At 53.1% G+C, this 17,759-nt stretch overlaps 1 protein-coding gene across 1 annotated transcript in view; it reads right to left on the reverse strand.

Moving 5' to 3' along the window:
• Window positions 1-1,255: 1,255 nt before the first annotated feature.
• RRP12 (ribosomal RNA processing 12 homolog) overlaps window positions 1,256-17,759 on the reverse strand; it is a 29,799-nt gene continuing 13,295 nt past the window's right edge. Inside the window, exons 14-34 of the mRNA XM_042907984.1 lie at window positions 16,672-16,814; window positions 16,314-16,435; window positions 15,358-15,422; window positions 15,106-15,268; window positions 14,512-14,666; window positions 14,181-14,248; window positions 13,527-13,620; window positions 12,783-12,941; window positions 12,569-12,649; window positions 12,244-12,349; window positions 11,945-12,052; window positions 11,286-11,443; window positions 9,610-9,701; window positions 9,260-9,421; window positions 8,947-9,122; window positions 8,580-8,714; window positions 5,808-5,857; window positions 4,276-4,348; window positions 2,484-2,551; window positions 2,106-2,188; window positions 1,256-1,769 (exon numbers count right to left, since the gene is read on the reverse strand). Of these exons, the coding sequence (XP_042763918.1) occupies window positions 1,667-1,769; window positions 2,106-2,188; window positions 2,484-2,551; window positions 4,276-4,348; window positions 5,808-5,857; window positions 8,580-8,714; window positions 8,947-9,122; window positions 9,260-9,421; window positions 9,610-9,701; window positions 11,286-11,443; window positions 11,945-12,052; window positions 12,244-12,349; window positions 12,569-12,649; window positions 12,783-12,941; window positions 13,527-13,620; window positions 14,181-14,248; window positions 14,512-14,666; window positions 15,106-15,268; window positions 15,358-15,422; window positions 16,314-16,435; window positions 16,672-16,814 (2,364 nt within the window). The 3' untranslated portion in view covers window positions 1,256-1,666. The remainder of the gene's footprint in view (window positions 1,770-2,105; window positions 2,189-2,483; window positions 2,552-4,275; window positions 4,349-5,807; window positions 5,858-8,579; window positions 8,715-8,946; window positions 9,123-9,259; window positions 9,422-9,609; window positions 9,702-11,285; window positions 11,444-11,944; window positions 12,053-12,243; window positions 12,350-12,568; window positions 12,650-12,782; window positions 12,942-13,526; window positions 13,621-14,180; window positions 14,249-14,511; window positions 14,667-15,105; window positions 15,269-15,357; window positions 15,423-16,313; window positions 16,436-16,671; window positions 16,815-17,759) is intronic.

A 17,759-nucleotide genomic window follows, 5' to 3' on the forward strand; every position in this document is an offset into this window, starting at 1 on the left:
CAAATGTTTCCAGCACCTTAGGTCTCTGGGAAAGATCAATTCTTGCCTCTGCTTCGAGGTAATGTGCATCCGAAGTCTACTTCCAAAAGAGTATGGAATTCACCACATCACCAAGACCAGTCTTTCTGGGTCACCTGCCCTAGCTCTACCTTTGGAAGAAAACAAAAGTCCTTGGAAAGCATACTATAGTAAGCACAACCGGCTCCTCCTACTTCATGGAGTGTCCTACTGCATGTGGCTAATTTCCTGAGAAAGGAAATAGGAAAGGGCTAGGATAGGCCTGATTTGTCCATAAGAGTAACCATGGGGATTAAGGTTAGACCACCTTCCTGGCTCTCCAGGCCCAGACTTTGTGAACAAGGCATGTAAAGAGCGCCACCTCTGGGTGAAGTGTGGTTCCTCTCCACTTCTTCGTTCCAGATTCAGTGGGAGGAAATGCTCGAATTTGGGGGTCAATGGATCAAGTCAAGACTAGAGCTCCCTTGGAGGATGAACGGAACTGTGCACAGGGCCTCCTGGGAGCATTATCAGAGCCAAGGGCATGAAACTAGAATGGAAACTATTGAGCATGTGTGCTGGAGGGGGTGGGGTGTCTCATGTCAAATGGGGAGAATTTGAGATGAGAAAAACTATGGATCAAATGCCAGGGGACAATTCTTCCTACTGGGGATGGGGGACTAGCCCTGGGGTTCCTTGCTTCTTGATGCCTGTTGGGAAAGCACACACAGGGGTACCATGGCCGATAAAGTGACCTCAGGAGCAATGCTCCAGACCAACAAAGCTGGATGGTGAGAATCATGCTGCTCTTTCCACAGCTTGTCTATTTGTCTGGGAAAAACAGGATGTGATGATCAGGGAGGTGGGTGACCAGGCTGCACTCGGCACTCAGAGGGGCTCAGTGAACCAATGAACTTCAGTGAATCAACGAACAAAGCTGCCGAGGAAACCTGTGCCTAGGGGCAACCTGGGGCAGCCTCTGCTTCCTTCCTATTCTGTCTCTACAGACCAGCCCCAGAGCATTCACTGCCCCTCCTGCCCCTCCAAATGTCACTTTCTGACTGAGACAGTAAGTGAAGTCAGGGAAACCTCCTGACATAGGTGGGCAAGTTCTAAGGCCTGACCTAGGGCTACCTGCTATGCCTTAGACTGGATGCTGGGACTGGAAAAGAAGAGGTCAAGCCACTGCTGCCAGTAACTGGACACAGTTCTTGTCCATGGAGGGGCAGGTGATAAAACACAGTGTTTCTAGGGAAAATGCATGGCAGTCCATGTTTATTCTACATCTGATCACAGCAAATCTTCCACACCCAGACCACAGCCAGGCTAAGTGCCATGTGGCTATAAGCGGTTAGAAGAAACAGGAAACCGTCTGCTCTGGTGCGCATGGCTGCTCTGGGCAGAAAGCACAGCTGCCTCATTGGCCGATTCACAAGCAGCGAGGCCACATTCCCATCTCCAGGCCTTAGGGACATCTCTAAAGGGCGGCTCCTATTTGGAGCTTCCAAAATTCTGGGTGCCTCTCTGGAAGCCAAGCCCTGTCCAGCAAGTCATTCCGAGTCCAGGCTCTGCCAGAACCTTCAGTATCTGGAACTGATGTCAAAGCAGCTTGGAAGCTGCAGAGAGACCTTACACTGGGTCCCAGGGCAGCTCTGGGGGCCTCGAGGCTTTAGGGCCGATGATCCTTTCTGCGGAGTTTGTGTCCCACCTGGGACCCTCGCTGGGCAGCTTTCACCAGGCCTTTGAACTGGCCCTGCAGCTTCACCTTCTTCCTGCAGGAACAAGGAACAGAGGGTCACATCTCCCTGAAGACAGGTGGTCTCTCTTCCCATAATGCTGACCAATGGCTCCCCCAGCATTAGCGGGAACTGGGGAGAAAGGGTGCTGCCTGGGCACAGGTGCTGTCCTACTTACAAGAGCAGTTCAAGTCAATAACGCATGTGGGCACCAACTACATGAAGGTGCACATTAGAAAGCAAAAATTAAAAAAACCTGGAAGACACTGGAGCAATTAAGTTGAGAGTTTACTGAGAATAAGGCCCTCCCCTCTTTGGAGCACTGAGCTCCCCACCCCCACTGCCCCAGCCAGACCCCGCACAATACTGTACCTTCGGTTGAGCTTGGTTCTGTTGAGGGGGATGTAGGCGTAGGGGTCGAGCCGACCTTTCTTCTTCACGTCACCCTTTGCTTTCTGCTCAGCCAGAGAGAGAGAGTCAACTAGGAGTACAGGGTTCCCCTTCCTCCCTGCCCCTGACTTAACAGACCCCATGTCCTCCCCTTCACTCTGTGCCCTGGTGGCACCAAAGGGCTCCTGTAGTTCAGGAATGCCAACCAACAAAGGCATGGACTTTAAATGCTAACAAGACCTCAGTGTGCCCCTCGGTGTGGCCTGAGTCTGGCTCCACAAAGGTGGCTCTCCAGAAGGGTGATGGGCACAGCTACCCTCATCCTTTCCCAGAGGCTCTGTCCCTACCCATGGCTCTTACCTTGGCCTTGTATTCGGCCCCAGGTATAGCCTTCTTGGCCACAGGGCGATGGATACCAGAGCCTCCGGCTAGAGGGGGAACACAGAGACCATGAATCAGGCAAAGCCAGGGCAGTTTCCTCCTGGGAGAAGGCAGTGGGTACCTTGTCTTTACAGAGCCTCCAGGGAGCAGAGAAATCAAGGCTAGCAATGGCTCTGTCCCCTACCAACCAAGGACAAAGACCTTCCTCAAGAAGGGACTGTCTAGTGGCTTAACAGTTAAGACCAGTGGGCTCCTCAGGCTGACCTGAAGCCACACAGACCTACCAATGACCTCTGAGGACATACACCTTCTCCACTAACATGAACCACCCCAGTCTCCAAAGCTAAATCTGTTCCGTTTGTCCTAGGAGAAAAGAACACAGGCTTTGAAGTCAGACAGACCCAGGTTCGACTCCCTGATTTACCACTACCAGCTCTAACCTCAGCAAGTCTCTTAATTTCTGGATCTTTTAAGTTTGTCTATAAAATGAGGTACTTCGAGCTTGATCTCATTCAGGCTTCACAACAACACTGGGAAAGAAAGGCAGCTCCTGTCCCATTGTACAGACACGAAAACTGTGGTTACAGAAATCCAGGTGCTTCCAAGGTCACTTGTTATTTCCGGTCCGGATTTCAATACACTCACGGATGACTCAGGAGGACTCTTTTTAGATGAGCCAGATGAATAACACTTTTTTTTTTTTTTTACAGATGAGAAACTAGAACCTCAGAGAAGCAGCAGGACTGGGCCAAGTTAGCCACAGAGCTAAGAGCCGGCAGTCTTGAACCCAGGCCTCCTCCACATCATCTGGTTTTGCACCACACCACCTCAAAGCAGAGCAGGTAAACTAGGCCCTGGCCCATGGGGCCACAGAGTGGGGAGCCGTGAAGCTCTCCAGCTGGGTTAGGATGCCTTAAGGCTCTGAGAACATACCTGCTGCTGGGAATGGAGACCGTGCTTTTTTTTTTAATTTTTGAGAGTACGCGTGCATACGACGTGTGAGCAGGGGAGAGGGGCAGAGGGAGAGAGAATCTCAAGCAGGCTCCACACTCAGCACGGAGCCTGATACAGGGCTCGATCCCACGACCCTGGGATCACGACCTGAGCTGAAATCAAGAGTCGGATGTTTAACCGACTGAGCCGCCCAGGAGCCCCTGGGATTGGGGACTTTCTACAGGAGCCCCTGTACCTCCAGATATATAGCAGGGTTCTGCTACAGGGGCTGCCCTCAGGGGAAGGAGGCAGAGGTGAGTAACAGAGGCCTCCCCTGGCATTTGGCAGCCACACTGGTGTCTTTAGCAGCTGCTGCAGGAAAAGGAACAGCTTAGGGGACCAGAGACAAATGTATAGGGGAATCCCCTGGGCAGACCCATCACTGACCCTCCCAGCTGCCACCCTCAACACAGGCTGAAGTGATCTCCCAAACCTTGCCTGACTCAGGGCTGGACAAGAGAGACAGACACCTCCCAGGAAAACAAGGGGTGGGCTGCAAGCCTCACGGAAGGCCTAAGTGGGTGGGACAGAGATGGGGCTCAGGGGCTCCCTAGAAGGGCTGGGGGTTCCATGCACAGATCCCCCCAGACTCTTCTTCATCCCAAACATTCTCAGCCCCCACACCAGTCTTGGGAGACAGATCAGCCAATCTTTGTTGGTGCTGACTTCACTACAATCGGGCCATGCCATGCAAACTTGTGGTTCTGCCTGCCACTGCCCTGTCTAATGCAGGGGACAGGGAACACAGTGTCCCAAGAGGGAAGAGTGGAAGTCTCACCTTGGTACTGAGGGGGCATCTCCAGCTCCTCATCGTCAGCCTCTTTCTGATGCTTGAGCTTCTGATGTTTCTTCTATAACGTGGTGCACAAATTTCATTAACAAGGGTACACGATCATCATTAATGTTCATAGTAAAAGCAACTGCAAACTATGCTAGCAGGAAAGGTCCTCTGCCAAGCACTCAATCCCCCACTTTCAGATGGGAACACCAAGGCTGAGAGAGGGTAAAGAACTATCCAAGATCACACAACTAGGCTGTGCAGAAGTAAGTTCCAGCCCAGGCTGTGACCACAATCTCATCTGCCTGCTTCACACAGAACTCCTGTCCCAGGGCAACAAGTACCTGTCTGGGAACCCCGACCTCAGCTTAGCTGGTGCAACGCTCCTACTCAGAGGAGGCTTCCTGCATCAGAGGCCTCTCAGACCCCCGGCTACCCTCTGACCCCATAACTATCTGATCTTTTATGTCTGATTTTCACCCAGGAATTCTATGTGGGTGCAATGCTCTGATAACCGGGTACCTCTTTGGCCCTGGTGGGAAGATGGGCATTTGGCCAGGGATAGGGCATTTGTGAATAGGACATTCACGAAAGCAGTAACTGGGGGAAAGATCATCAGGAACTATACTTGTGCACTTGCCGTGTCCAATCTCATCAAGCCAACCCAGTAATTCCACAAGATTCACAGGTGAGGAGCTGAGTTTGAAAGGTTAGGCTGACGCCGAAATGGGACCCCAGTACCTGCATCTGCACTGCTAATTTTGTATCCCCGCCTATGCAGCTGTCCTCCAATGGGGACACCCAGGAAGGCTGGATGGGCTGGCCAGGCCCCGAGAGGACGCAGAGGAAAGACGTTGCTCCTAGATGCCCTCAGAAGTGCTGTTCACTAGGCTTGGGAAGGACGGTGAGGGGTTGGGCCCACATCACCCTGCTGGTTCAGGTGGGGCAGGTGAGAAGCTGCACTCCACCCTGGGAGATACCAAGGTTAAATTCTTGGGCTCAGGAGGCTGGAAGGCCATGGTTTAAATCCCATCTGCATCTAACAACCCCTGTGAACTTGGGCAGGATAAGCCTCCTCTGGAAATGGGGATAGAGTTCCGTCTCTTGTGAGGATTAGGTGAGATGATGCACGGGCCCCTTGGCACTCCTCAACGGCTCCCTGCAGGAACCTGCCCTTGGAACACATAGGCCAGCTGTTGCCTTTGCAGCCTGCCCAGCACATGCCCTCGGTAGAGACACACAGGGCTCTGTCTCTCTTCCTTCAGCTGGACAACTCCACCAACACGGAAGCATCAGGTGCCTTGGGCCCCCTCCTACGCCCCACAGAGCAGTCGGCCATTACATTGTGCCCTGTACATGCACACCACATCCTCTGGACCATCTGTTATGCACAGCTTCAAGGCGCTCCTGTGCATTCAGGAAGCAGGGCAGGCGGGGGTGGGTGGGAGGTGGGCGGGGGAGAGATGGCTGAGAGCTGTCAGCCCAAGGCTTTGCCCTGAGGGCCCAGCACCCCCATCAGAGGAAGTACTCACACTCCTGACACCCGTGTCTTCCATCAGGTCAGCCATCTCTTCATCCTCCCCTGGAACCAAAAGAAAGTCCTGTGAGCACATAGGGAGCACCCCTGACTTCCCAAAGCCCACGCAAATTTCACCTTGCCTCCCCCTGGCTCAGCAGGCTGACGGAGCTGACAACTCCAGAAAACTTGCATCTTTCTGTGGGAGACAAGACCCCTGAACACTGACTGCAACTTTATCTTTCTCATCCCAGGCCCCAGGGACAACAGCCCCTCAAGGAAGTCGTATTCCTACTCCTGAGACAAATACAGCTTTTTTTAAGACCCTAAGAAAGCCCTGGTTTTCCTGGGGAGTCACGCGCACCCCAGCCCCACATACATTCTGCTTGGCCAAGAGGACAGCCTCATTTTCCTACTTGAGAATCCTTTTTGTTTTTTCGCTATACATGCTGAGCTCTGTGTGGGGATGAGCCAAAGAAGTACGAATCAAGAAAATGCACAGGCAACCAAAATAAAAATAGATCAAAAAGACTATCTCAAAATTTTAAAACTTCTGTGCATCAGGGGACATATCAACGGACTGAAAATGTACTCTACAGAATGCATGAGAGAATGGTTTTTCAAACCATACAGATAAAGGATTACACAGACTAGCAGACTACGTAAAGACCACCCACAAACTCAACAACACAAAAGAAACATCTCAATAAAAAAATGGGCAAAGTGCTTGCGTAGACAAAGGGAATTCTGAGACACGCTACAACATGGGTGAATCTTGCAGATATTATGCTGAGTAAAACACGCTAGTCACAGACAAATACTGAAATCATTTCATTTACGTGAGGTACCTAGATGCATATTCAAATTCAAATTCAAATTATTACAGACAGATTCTGGAATGATGGTTGTCAGGGTCTGGGGTGGGGGCAATAGTTGTCTTTTAACGGGTAGAGACTTTCAGTTTAAGAGGCAAAAAGAGATCCGGAGGTTGGCTGTACAACAATGTAAACGTACTTACCACTAGTCCACTGCAGGCTTAAAGGTGGTTAATGTGGTAAGTTTTACATTATGTGTACTTTGCACCACAATTTATTTTTTTATTTTTTTAAATTTTTTTTAATCTTTATTTATTTTTGAGAGAGAGAGACAGTGTGTGAGCAGGGAGGAGCAGAGAGAGAGGGAGACACTGAATCGGAAACAGGCTCCAGGCTCTGAGCTGTCAGGACAGAGCCCGACACGGGGCTCGAACTCACGAACTGTGAGATCACGACCTGAGCCGAAGTCGGACGCTTAACCAACTGAGCCACCTAGGCGCCCCCACCACAATTTCTTTAAAAAGCTATCGGTATACGTATTTTTAAAAGTAAGAAACAAACCAGTTGGAGGGAAGACAAACTCAAGCAAAGTCAATCAACTAGTAAATAATACCACGAGACAACATGGGACTAAGAGCCGCAGCCTGGGCAGTGGCCAAGCTTGCTGGGAGCGCTGGGTGACAGGGCCGGAAAGCTGGGGGCCAAGGAAAGGCCACATAAAAACACTTGGGCTGGATCCTTAAGAGCAGAGAGGCAGATGGGGTGCCTGGGTGGCTTAGTTGGTTAAGTATCCGACTTCGGCTCAGATTGTGATCTCACAGTTCATGAGTTCAAGCCCCACGTTGAGCTCTGTGCTGACAGCTCAGAGCCTGGAGTCTTTCGGATTCTGTGTCTCCCTCTCTCTCTCTGCCCCTCCCCCACTTGTGCTCTTTCAAAAATAAATAAACGTTAAGGAAAAAAAAAAAAAGTGGAGAGGCAGAAAGAGGGGAAGAGGTGTTCTTAGCACCAAGGACATACGGGCCAAGAAGGGATCAAGAGCCTGGAAAGTACAAAGTGGCGAGAGGGGACAGTGGTGTGACCAGATCAGGAAACAGTGTAGTCACCGTTACACCAAGCATGTACTTGACTGTTCTGGCTACCCATTTCATCTACAACCATCTGAAGTAGGTATTGGTATTAAGCCCATTTGGCGTGAGGAAATTAAGGCACAGAGAGGTTAATAATTGTCCACAGTCACACAGCCGGTAAGCTGGGTGCAGGGGATGCAGTGAGAATATTGGTTAGGAGGTTGTAGTGAGTCAAGGGCCCAAGGATCATGGCAGTGGGAACCAAAAAAAAAAAAAAAGAGGAAGGCAGATCAATTTTAAAGACTGAAGCTTTTTGATCTAACAGATGACACGGGGGAGAGGAAGCAGGAAAAATTAAACAGGACTCGGAGACTTCACACCAGAGTGGCTCCTGGACAACAGGAGATCATGCAGTCAGGAAGGGGGCTGCCACCCCTAAACCTCTTAAGTCTGGCTCTACCTCTAAATGAGCTTCATGGTCTCAGTGAAGTTTATATTGCAAAAAAAAAAAAAAAGAAAGAAAGAAAGAAAGAAAGAAAGAAAAAAAGAAAAGGAGAAGAGGGAGAAGGAAAGATACAGAATAGCGGCCAAAAAAGTGCATCACACACAGTCAAGAGGAAGTACAGCGTTTTGAAAGTTCTGTTTGAATTATGTATGTATCGTATAGGTGGCTAGATTGCAATGTAAAGCTTTCTCAATGTGGTCAAAAAAGTTTGAGAAATTCAAAATGTTTGAGGAAGTTGTCTTAGATACAAGCCCCTCGTTATCTGTATTTATCTACACTTCCCCAACCAGTGGTCACGGAATGAATGAGCAAATAAACAAATGAGTGAATGAACGACCGAGTGAGTGCAACACTGCCCACTCCAGAAGCAGCTGTGCCCCTAGAATGGATGGTGGTCCCACCTTTAGTGCCTTCCTCTTCCTCCATCTTGGTCGTGGCAGCATCGTCCTCCTCCTCCCGGATGATCAGGCGGCCATCGGCACTCACCTTGAAGCCGTGGTCCTTCTTCTTGCCCCGGCCGGGCCCAGGCTGGGTAGCTGGTGTGGCAGAGTCGAGCAGTGAGGAGGCAGAAGGCCAGACTAACCCACCCACAGCCCCATCCAAACCAACAAGCCCAGGTCTGTGCCCCAGATGGGTGTCTGCAGCGCACTGATGTGCACACATGGCGGTGAGAGGTGCCCAGTGGGCTCTGTGGAAATCACCCTAACCCCTGACCTTGGCAAGGCAAGCATATTTTCTCGACTCATGTGCCAGCCACTTTTTGCCTACCTAGGACTCGCTGGGCCACCTTAGGGTCCAGGAAGTTGAGGGGCTCATCCCCGCCACCCTCCTTCAGCCACGCCTGGCTTCTCTGTCGGGCCAGCTTCCGGCGCTCCTTGGCCTGGCCCCTTTCCTCCTCCTCCTCAGCATCCTCATCCTCCGAGTCGGCCAAAATCTCCTCGATACTAAGTGCAGAGAAGTCCCAAGTCAGGGTGTTCCCAGGAGAGGCAGGGGTGTCTGGGCATGATCCGGGCAGGCTGCAGGTCGAGGGAGACCAGGTCCCCAGGACCTGGGACCCCCAGGACCGCACCACAGGCCTCACCTGTCACCCTTGCCCTGGGCAGGTTCCTCTCCTTCCTCCTCCTCCTCTTCCACAGCAGCCTGGTTCAGAGCACGGTGCCTCTTGGCTCGGGCCTCGGCTTTCCGAATGTTTACCAGGACTTTGTGGTATTCCTCGGGCAGCAGCCCCTTTACCAGCTCAAACCTGAGGGATGAGGGGCTGGTGAGGCGCACTGGCCAGGGAGTGCTACCCAGAGGAGGGTTCAGCCACAGCCCTTCCAGCCACAGGAAAGGGACTCAGTCCCCCAGCCCAGCTCCTTCTCTGCAGGCTCTCTGCTAGGATGGGAAGCCCCTCAACTCCTCCCCTGCTCCCCCTCAATCCAGAGCACAGACCCAAACTTGCGGATGAACTTGGTGAACAGGTTCCGAAGCTTCATGCGGAAGTGCCGCCGCATGTCGTCCGAGAGCTTCCCAATGGCTTCCATCTGGCGGGCAGAGCACCAAGGTTTCGGGGGTGCCCTCCACCCTGTCTGCCCTCTCACTACGGTACAGACCAGGTACACAGGACCCACAAGGCCCAGCTAAGGGGTGAGGGTCAGAGCAGCCCAGCCACCCCTTGGTCCAATCATGTTTCCACAACCTGGGCAGCTCTCCACCTTTCCCCTAAACCCTCCTTCATGACAATCCACGACCATCCTACCAAGGTTACAGCTTTAGAGACTTCTGAAAGTGGCAGGCACCTAACCTGCATTACCTCACTTAACCCTTAGAACCCCATGAGGCAGACACTATCATCATTTCTTACAGATGAAGAAACTGAGGCACAGAGAGTTAAGTGGCTGCTACATGGTCAGAGGCAGCAGTCGGCCCAGGTCCAGGTCCAGGTCTATCTAATTCCATGGCCCATACTTTGTCCTAACACCACCAGGTTTCTCTTGAGCCCTGCATTGGTCTCGGGCCAGACTATTCTCACACCTTCATCGGGCCTGGCTGGGGCCCATGTGTGGGTGGCAGATCTCACTATCTGCAGTGTCTCTAGATGGGGCTGGAGGCGCAGGGCCCCATCGATCCTTTAAAAGGCCTTTATAAAGGTGTCTGGGAGGCTCAGTCTAAGGTTAAGCCTCTGACTCTTGATTTCAGCTCAGGTCTTGTCTTGTGGTTCGTGGGATCAAGCCCTTCTTTGGCCTCTGCCCTGACAGCACAGAACCTGGTTGGGATTCTCTCTCTCCCTCTCTCCCAAAATAAATAAATATTAAAAAAAAAAAAAAAAAAAGGAAAGGAAAGGAAAGGAAAGGAAGGCTCTTATCAATTCTTGGAACCCTAGGACAGACTACTCCTCTATCGCTTCTCATCTTTGGATCTTTGGTCCCCAGCTGGGCTGCAGGCAGGGGAGGGCACAGGCAAGCGACCTTGACCCAAGCCCAGATACGAAGACAAAAGGCAAGAGGAACCCAGAGGTCTGATGTGACCCAACCCAGCTGAAGTGAAAAACCGATACGGTGGAGGTAGCAGGCAGACAGTCTGGAGGACAGACCCAGCAGGCGACACACCCTGTGCCCAGCTGAGGGCTCTTCAGGCCCTTCTGCAGCCCAGCAGTGGTGTCTAGAGCAGCTTCCTCAAACCCAGAAGGTCAAAATGCAAGAGGTGAAAAAGAAAGCAAGATGTGGCCCTGCTGGGGGGAGAGCCCCGAGGGTCAGTCCTGAGCTTTGGGTTCTGGTCCCAGGACCACTCTCACCAACACTGTGACCTGGGGAAATCTCTGGCCTCAGTTTCTCCATCTGTAAAACAAAGGGTGGCCCTGCCCACAGACCCTTGCCCCGCAGAGCCCTTGCTTCTGTGGAGGGGAAGAGGGGTCACAAGAGGCAGCCTGGGCACCATGCACCTTCTTCACCCCCACCGGGTGGGCATCACCCTACCGGTCCTTTCCAGAGCTCCTGCATGACCTTCTGTGAGACAAGACAGCGTACAGCTAGACAAATGTTTGGAACCTGCTGGCCTCAGTGCTCATGGGTCCATGCTGGCAGGCCAGAGGCCATGTTGCCACCCGCCGGGGCCAGGGGGCCACTTACCACCAGCTGCACATGCTTGGCCAGGTGTGCCACATCCATGACAACTACCGCCACCTTGATGAAGCCCAGCGCCGATTTGACCACATCACGGGTACGGGAAGCCAGGAGCAGGCACACATTCTCCAGCAGCTGCTCTACTGTGTTGGTTCCCATGAGACCTGGGGTCACCAAAGGGCCACCGTCAGAGACACCAAAACCCCATCCAGACGCAACACCCCTGCCCGGTCACATGCAGAGGAGCTAACATCTGTGGGACTTCTGTGTGTCCAGCACGGTCCTAGTCACTCTCCCTAGAGTATAGCCATCCTGTGAGAAGGTAGTTTTTTCCCCCCACTTTAGAGATAAGAAATGGAAGTTCTAAAAGGTTCATAAACTTGCTCAAGGTCTGGCACGGTTGGTAAGAGGCGGAACCAGGACTGACACCTGGGCATGAGACTCGAGCTCCTCCGATCCACCCTGACAGTGGCATGCAGGTGGGCAGGGAAGATGACACGGGCAGCGGAGGAGACAAGAGGCAGCCAGGCTTGCTTTTGGTTCTTCTTCCCTCCCCCGAGGAAGGAAGGTGGTAGCTCTCCCATTCTGGTAGTGACCCTGTCCTGACCTTCTGGGCATCTTCCTACCCCAAGGGTTCCCCAGGCCTTCAAGGAAGCAGCATTCACCTTTAAACTCAAACAGGAGGTGGGTCAGGGCCAGGATGCTGCAACTGACCATGGTCACAGCGCCCACGAGGCCAGGGTACACCAGGACCAGGTAGCGTTGCAGGGCCTCTGGAAGGCGAGATAAGGATAATCACATCCGGGCAGAGCACTCTGCATGCTGCATGCCGGGCCCCTCAGGGAAGGGATTCTGGCCAGAGAGGAGCAGCCTGCCCGGGTCCGCAGCCAGTGGTTTGGAGGGGTGCCTCCCAGAGGCCCGTGAGCCAAGCACCCATCCCGGCCCTGGGTCATCCACGCCTTACCTTCTTTGTTTGGGCCAAATCGGAGGAAAGCATGGCCCATCTCCACCAGCAGAGCAAAAGCATTCTTCCGAGCACCCACCGACACTTCCTTGGTACACAGGATCACCTGCCCAGACAACCCCTTGAGCATGCACTCTGGAGCCGGCCACCATGGGCTTGGTTGGTGGCCTGAAGCAGAAAGGGGCAGGGGGGGGCACCCAAGCTCACAGGCGGAGAACTGAGGCCACCCCAACCCCAATACTGTTCTCCCCTGATCTTGACAGGTCTTCAGAAGCCAACTCCAAGGAACTCCTCAAAACACACACACCCCTCCTGCACCCCTCACCTCCGGGACAAGGGCAGCGATGAACTCCTCATGCTCAGCTGAGAGTTTCTTCACGATATGTAAGAGGCACTTTAAACGGGGCTGCGGGGCAGGGGGGAACAAAAGTCAGGACCCCTCAATCCCACCTGTGCCCCCAAAGGCCCCTCTAAGGTGGTCCTCTCCTGGTGTCGCCCATCGTCCTGTGGGCAGAGCGCGGCTGCCCTGGAGGCCTCACCCTCTTGGCAGGCGAGGTAGTGCTCCGCAGCGAGTCCAGCAGGGTCTTCTTCAGATCGTCCAGGTGGCTCTCCACGAAGCGGGCCCCAGGGCCCTGGGGGCTCGCACACACCTCCTCCAGCACTCGGTAGGCCTTCTTCTGTATCCCATGGGCCTTGCTCTGGGAGGGTGTATGGTGGTCAGGGATGGGTGAGCAAAGGAGGTTGGGGGTCCCGACCCACCCCGTCCACACACACACATATACACGCCACTGTGCAACTACAGTCACAGAGCGGCCACCATTAACTGTGACCAGCACTGGGGAAATTCAGAACCTGAGCCCACCTCTGGAGCTCAAGAGGTCTGAGGAGAGGGCTGGCTGAGCATGGACGGTGAGAGGCTGTGGGTCAGGCAGAGGACGCTGCAAGGACGGAAGCCACCCCAGCCCTCCAATCCGTTCCACTCATTGGCCTCAAGTAATGCTCATCCAGCAGGGAGAACTTGCAGTGCCCAGAATGTACCAAGGCCCGTGTGCCCACTCGCCTTTCCAGCTGCAGCGCTCTCTTCTCCCCTTCTTGCCCTAACTCCTTGCTATTGCAAAGGAGCTGTTATTCCCCCTAGGACACCTCTCCTGAGCTGAGGTGGCCCTGCCCTGGACTTCTGTATCTGCCTGCATGGTCCAGACGAGAAGACGGGTCCTGCCTTTCCAAAGAGCCCCCGCTTCCCCCAAGTGTGGTCATGTGCAACTCCAGCCTGCACGTCTCACCCCTAGGTAGGGCCGGATGGTAGAGTACAGCTTGCTGATGGCAGCTTCCTCCGCGTGAGGAGCCAAGGCCACAACCAGGTCCAAGACAGACAATCTGCTCAGGGCAAGAGACGAAGGATGGGTTTAGAAGGGCTGGAGAAGGGCACAGACTATCAGTGTCTTACACCTACTGGGAGCAGAGGAGGTGGGAGAAGTCAGAGTGAGGACGAAAAGGGGTCCTGAAGGAGCCCGTGAGCAATCACCACAGCTCGCACCGAATCAGCACCCGTAAGGTACCAGATGCTGTTCCAGGTGCTTTATGTGTCTTAAAGTCTTCAGTCCTCACGGCAACCCTGTTGGAGGTACTATCATGGTCAATTCGCAGATGAGGACACAGAGGGCACGGAGTAGGTAAGTAACCTGTCCAAGGTCACTTAGCTTCTAAGCAGTGGAGCTGGGATTTGAACCTGGGCAATGTGTCACCAGGGTCCTTATCCTTCCCTAGGAGGCTATACTGCTCCTTCAGGTAGGAGGAGCCAGATAGGTCTCACGGTAGAGCTGGGACATTCAATAACTCAAGACTTTCCTAAATAATTCCAGAGAGAATCTACAGGGCTTCTGCTAGACATACCCTCTGGCTCCCTGGGCTGCCTCAACTCAAGTGGGGCATTTTACCTGGTGAAGTCAGAGCTAGCAGAGTCCAGCACCTTCTCACTGGCTTTTTCCAGGAAGCTGTTCACCAACTGGCACCCCCAAGGGGATGAAGAGGAGGCAGGGGGTGAAGAGAGAAATAAAGAGCAGGAGCAGGTCACAGAACTGCATTCTCTTCTCTTCTCCAACCCTGCCCCCCTCCACTCAGAAGCCTTGACCCAGCCACCGCTGGTATCTGGTGGCCTGTCTCGCAGGTGGCAGAGGCCCAAGCGAGCCCTGTGGGTGAGGCCCTTTCACCACCCCCATCCCAGCCCTCACTCACCCGACAGCTCCTCCCTCTCCTCCACCAGCTCACCTGAGGGTCTGTAATGGTGAGGTACGTTTTCACAGTTTCCAACACGGCCCGGCGAGGGGCTGGGGTGTCCCCGGCTGCCACAGGCTGCCCATACAGGTTGAAGAGGATTGGCAGAAAGTTCTTGGCAAAACGGCTCACCTCCGCACGGTCAGCCTCTGGCAGGAGGACCAAAGTTTGCATGCAAGTAGCAGGAGTCAAGTCTGCCCCAAAGGGGCTGCTGAGGCTACAGCCTAGAGGCATCCTTTTGGAGGACCCGTGACAGGACCTACGGATTTGGGGATTCTCCAGGACAAAAGGTTCCACCATGCTCTATGTTCCTCCATAGCTCCTCTGTCCTGTGCGTCAGCCAAGAGCCAGCTACCCACTAAAGCCCTTAACGCCAACTGGACAACACCCAGCAGATGTCAGCACAGTGGCAGTAGAAGGAAAAGGGACAGCTTTCAGCGTGTTACTAACTCTTTGGGTCCCCAGCAGAAGCCCCAGGTCCTTGCAGAGGATTCGCTATGGCTCAGGCAGTGGGGTAGAGGAGGCCAGGGGACCCGGGCCATTGCAACCATTCCCCTACTAGCCCCAAACCCCAGAGCCCATACATACCCCCCTCACAGCCCTTGGTGATGAGGGTGCGCAGGGCCTGGCACACAGTGACCCTCAGGTCTGGGCGCTCACTGATGGCCGTGCCCAATGTCCGCGCCAGCCCTTTGAAGGAGGCGGCCACGTCCGTAGGCCTTGTGCAGAACCCAGGCAAGAGGGTCCAGATCTGGGGAGGGGGGATGGTAAAGGACAGTGACGCCCAGCAACTCAGGCCCCTGCACCATCCAACCCTCATCCCCCTGGCTGACCCCTCACCTGCCACTGGAGCGTATCATAGATCTTGGACTCCACCGTCCTGCCTGCCTGGGCCAGGTCCATTGCTGCAGTGTGACACAAGGACACAGTGGGACCTTGGGCACCCTTTGGGCCAGCAGGCCTCATTTTTATCAAAAGCAAAAGTCCAATAATGAAAACACGAATCTGGGTGATTCCTCCCTCCCCACAAATTGAAATACCATAAAATAGGAAATGGATGTCTCCTGATAATCTTACTCCCCCAGGGATAGTCATCACTTCTTCTGACTTTTTTATATTTCTTTAAACACATACATGCTTTTAAAAGCATAATAAACAGGACTGTACTGCATATATATATATGTTCTGAAACCCGGTTTACCTTGACAAGGTTTCTAAGCGGTAGGCTGTAGAATAGGTATGTATGTGACTTTTTTATTTAATCTGCATGTGGCAATTATCGCCCTGATTTTACTCATGAGGAGCAAACCCAGAAGAATTAAATCAACTTGCCCAAAGTCACCCAGCCATAGCGTGGCTAAGCGGAGATCTGAATCTAATCTGTTCAACTCACCATCTACTAAACATGCCCGTTCCCACACAAGGTTTCCCTTTTCTCACAAAGACCGTGCCATGGCCCATAGTGGGACTAAATTCACCAGAACCCTGCTGAGGGACACATACGTTGTGTCAGATTTCTACTAGGAACAGCCCTGCATATATATAAATCGGCGTGCACTTCTCTAATTATTTCCTTAGCAAGAGAAGGAGCCATTGTGAGCCTGTCACAGGGAACATGCCTGGCCAGGCCTCAAAGCAAAGCGAGGGACAGCCTCCTTAGGCAGGCCCTCAAGCACTGGCTGGCCACCTGCTTGGCAGAGGGATGCTGCCCAGTGTCCCAGGGCTGGGGGTGCTGGACAAGGAGCCCTTCCTGGCTCCTTCCAGCCAAGGCTCTAGGACTGAGGTGGGGCCCATACCTTTGCTCTTCAGGGTGGTAGCCAGGGGCAGGAAATAGGTGGTGAAGAAACCAAGTCGTGTTTCCTGGACGTGGTCCCGGATGACAGGCAGCAGCCAGCTCCTCGGAAAATCTAGATTCTCTCTGGGAGGACATAGAAAAGGGCCAGTGAGGAGAAGGTGACATCCTAGAGGGCAGCATGCCCAGCAGCATGTCACCTGCTGAGCCAAGGAGCAGCCCAAGCCCTGCCGTGGCCTCTCTGGCTGACCCCCAAGTGATACACACAGACTTTACCCACGAGAGTGAACACCCTGCTAGAGAAGAATGAGCTGGCTGAATACCCCAGGGCCCCACAGAAAGCCAGACAGGATCACACTTACTCAGAGCCATCAATTTCCAAAGGCACAGCCTCTAAAACCACCTCGGGTCCCATGCTGGCCACTGCAGCCCCCACTGCCTGATCCAGAGCTGCCGTGTGAGGGAAGTGGGGGGAGAGGCGCAGGTCACACAGGGACTGGAGGCACTGGAGCCAAAAGACGAGAGAATATACATCAAGGCATGCTGACAGAACAGACACCCATAGTTCAGTCTGGGCCAAAGTCTCTAAGAGGATGAGGTCGGGAGCATGGGCCCAGGTTAAGCTCTAGGTCAGAGATCACAAACCAACAACCAAATTTAACCTGTTGAGAAGTCTGACCTCTCCCCAAACCCCAAGATTTTAAAATATTCTGTATTCTTGGGGCGCCTGGGTGGCTCTGTTAGTTAAGCATCCGGCTCTTAATTTCGGCTCAGGTCATGATCCCAGGTTCGTGGTATCGAGCCCCATGTTGTGCTCTGAACTGAGCACAGAGGTGCTTAAGACTCTCTGTCTCTCGCCCCCTGCTCCTCTCCCCCACTGGCTCTCTCTCTAAAATTAAAATAAAATAAAAAAAAATTCTGGGGTGCCTGGGTGGCTCAGTTGGTTAAGTGTCTGACTCTTGGTTTCAGCTCAGGTCAGGATCTCACAGTTCATGAGTCTGACCTCTGCATCAGGCTCTACACTGACAGTTTGGGGCCTGCTTGGGATTCTCATTCTCATTCTCTCTCTCTCTCTCTCTCTGCCATTCCCGTTTGCACATGCTCTTTCAAAAAAAAAAAATTCTGTATTTGTTAGTAACATATAAAAATCAGATTTCATGTACAAATGTAGACTTCCAGTTTATCTTGAAAAATGGTAAACATCAAAAAAAAATTTTTTTTAAGTGGGGGCGGGGGGGCGCCTGGGTGGCTCAGTTGGTTAAGTGTCTGACTTCAGCTCAGGTCATGATGTCATGGTCCGTGGGTTCAAGCTCCATGTCAGGCTCTGCTGTCAGCTCAGAGCCTGGAGCCTACTCCAGATTCTGTGTCTCCTCTCTTTGCTCTACCCCACTCATGCTCTGTCTCTCTCTTTCTTACTCTCAAAAAATAAAATAAAATAGGGGTGCCTGGG

The sequence above is a fragment of the Panthera leo genome, chromosome D2 (assembly GCF_018350215.1).
Source record: "Panthera leo isolate Ple1 chromosome D2, P.leo_Ple1_pat1.1, whole genome shotgun sequence".
In the NCBI taxonomy this organism is placed as follows: domain Eukaryota; kingdom Metazoa; phylum Chordata; class Mammalia; order Carnivora; family Felidae; genus Panthera; species Panthera leo.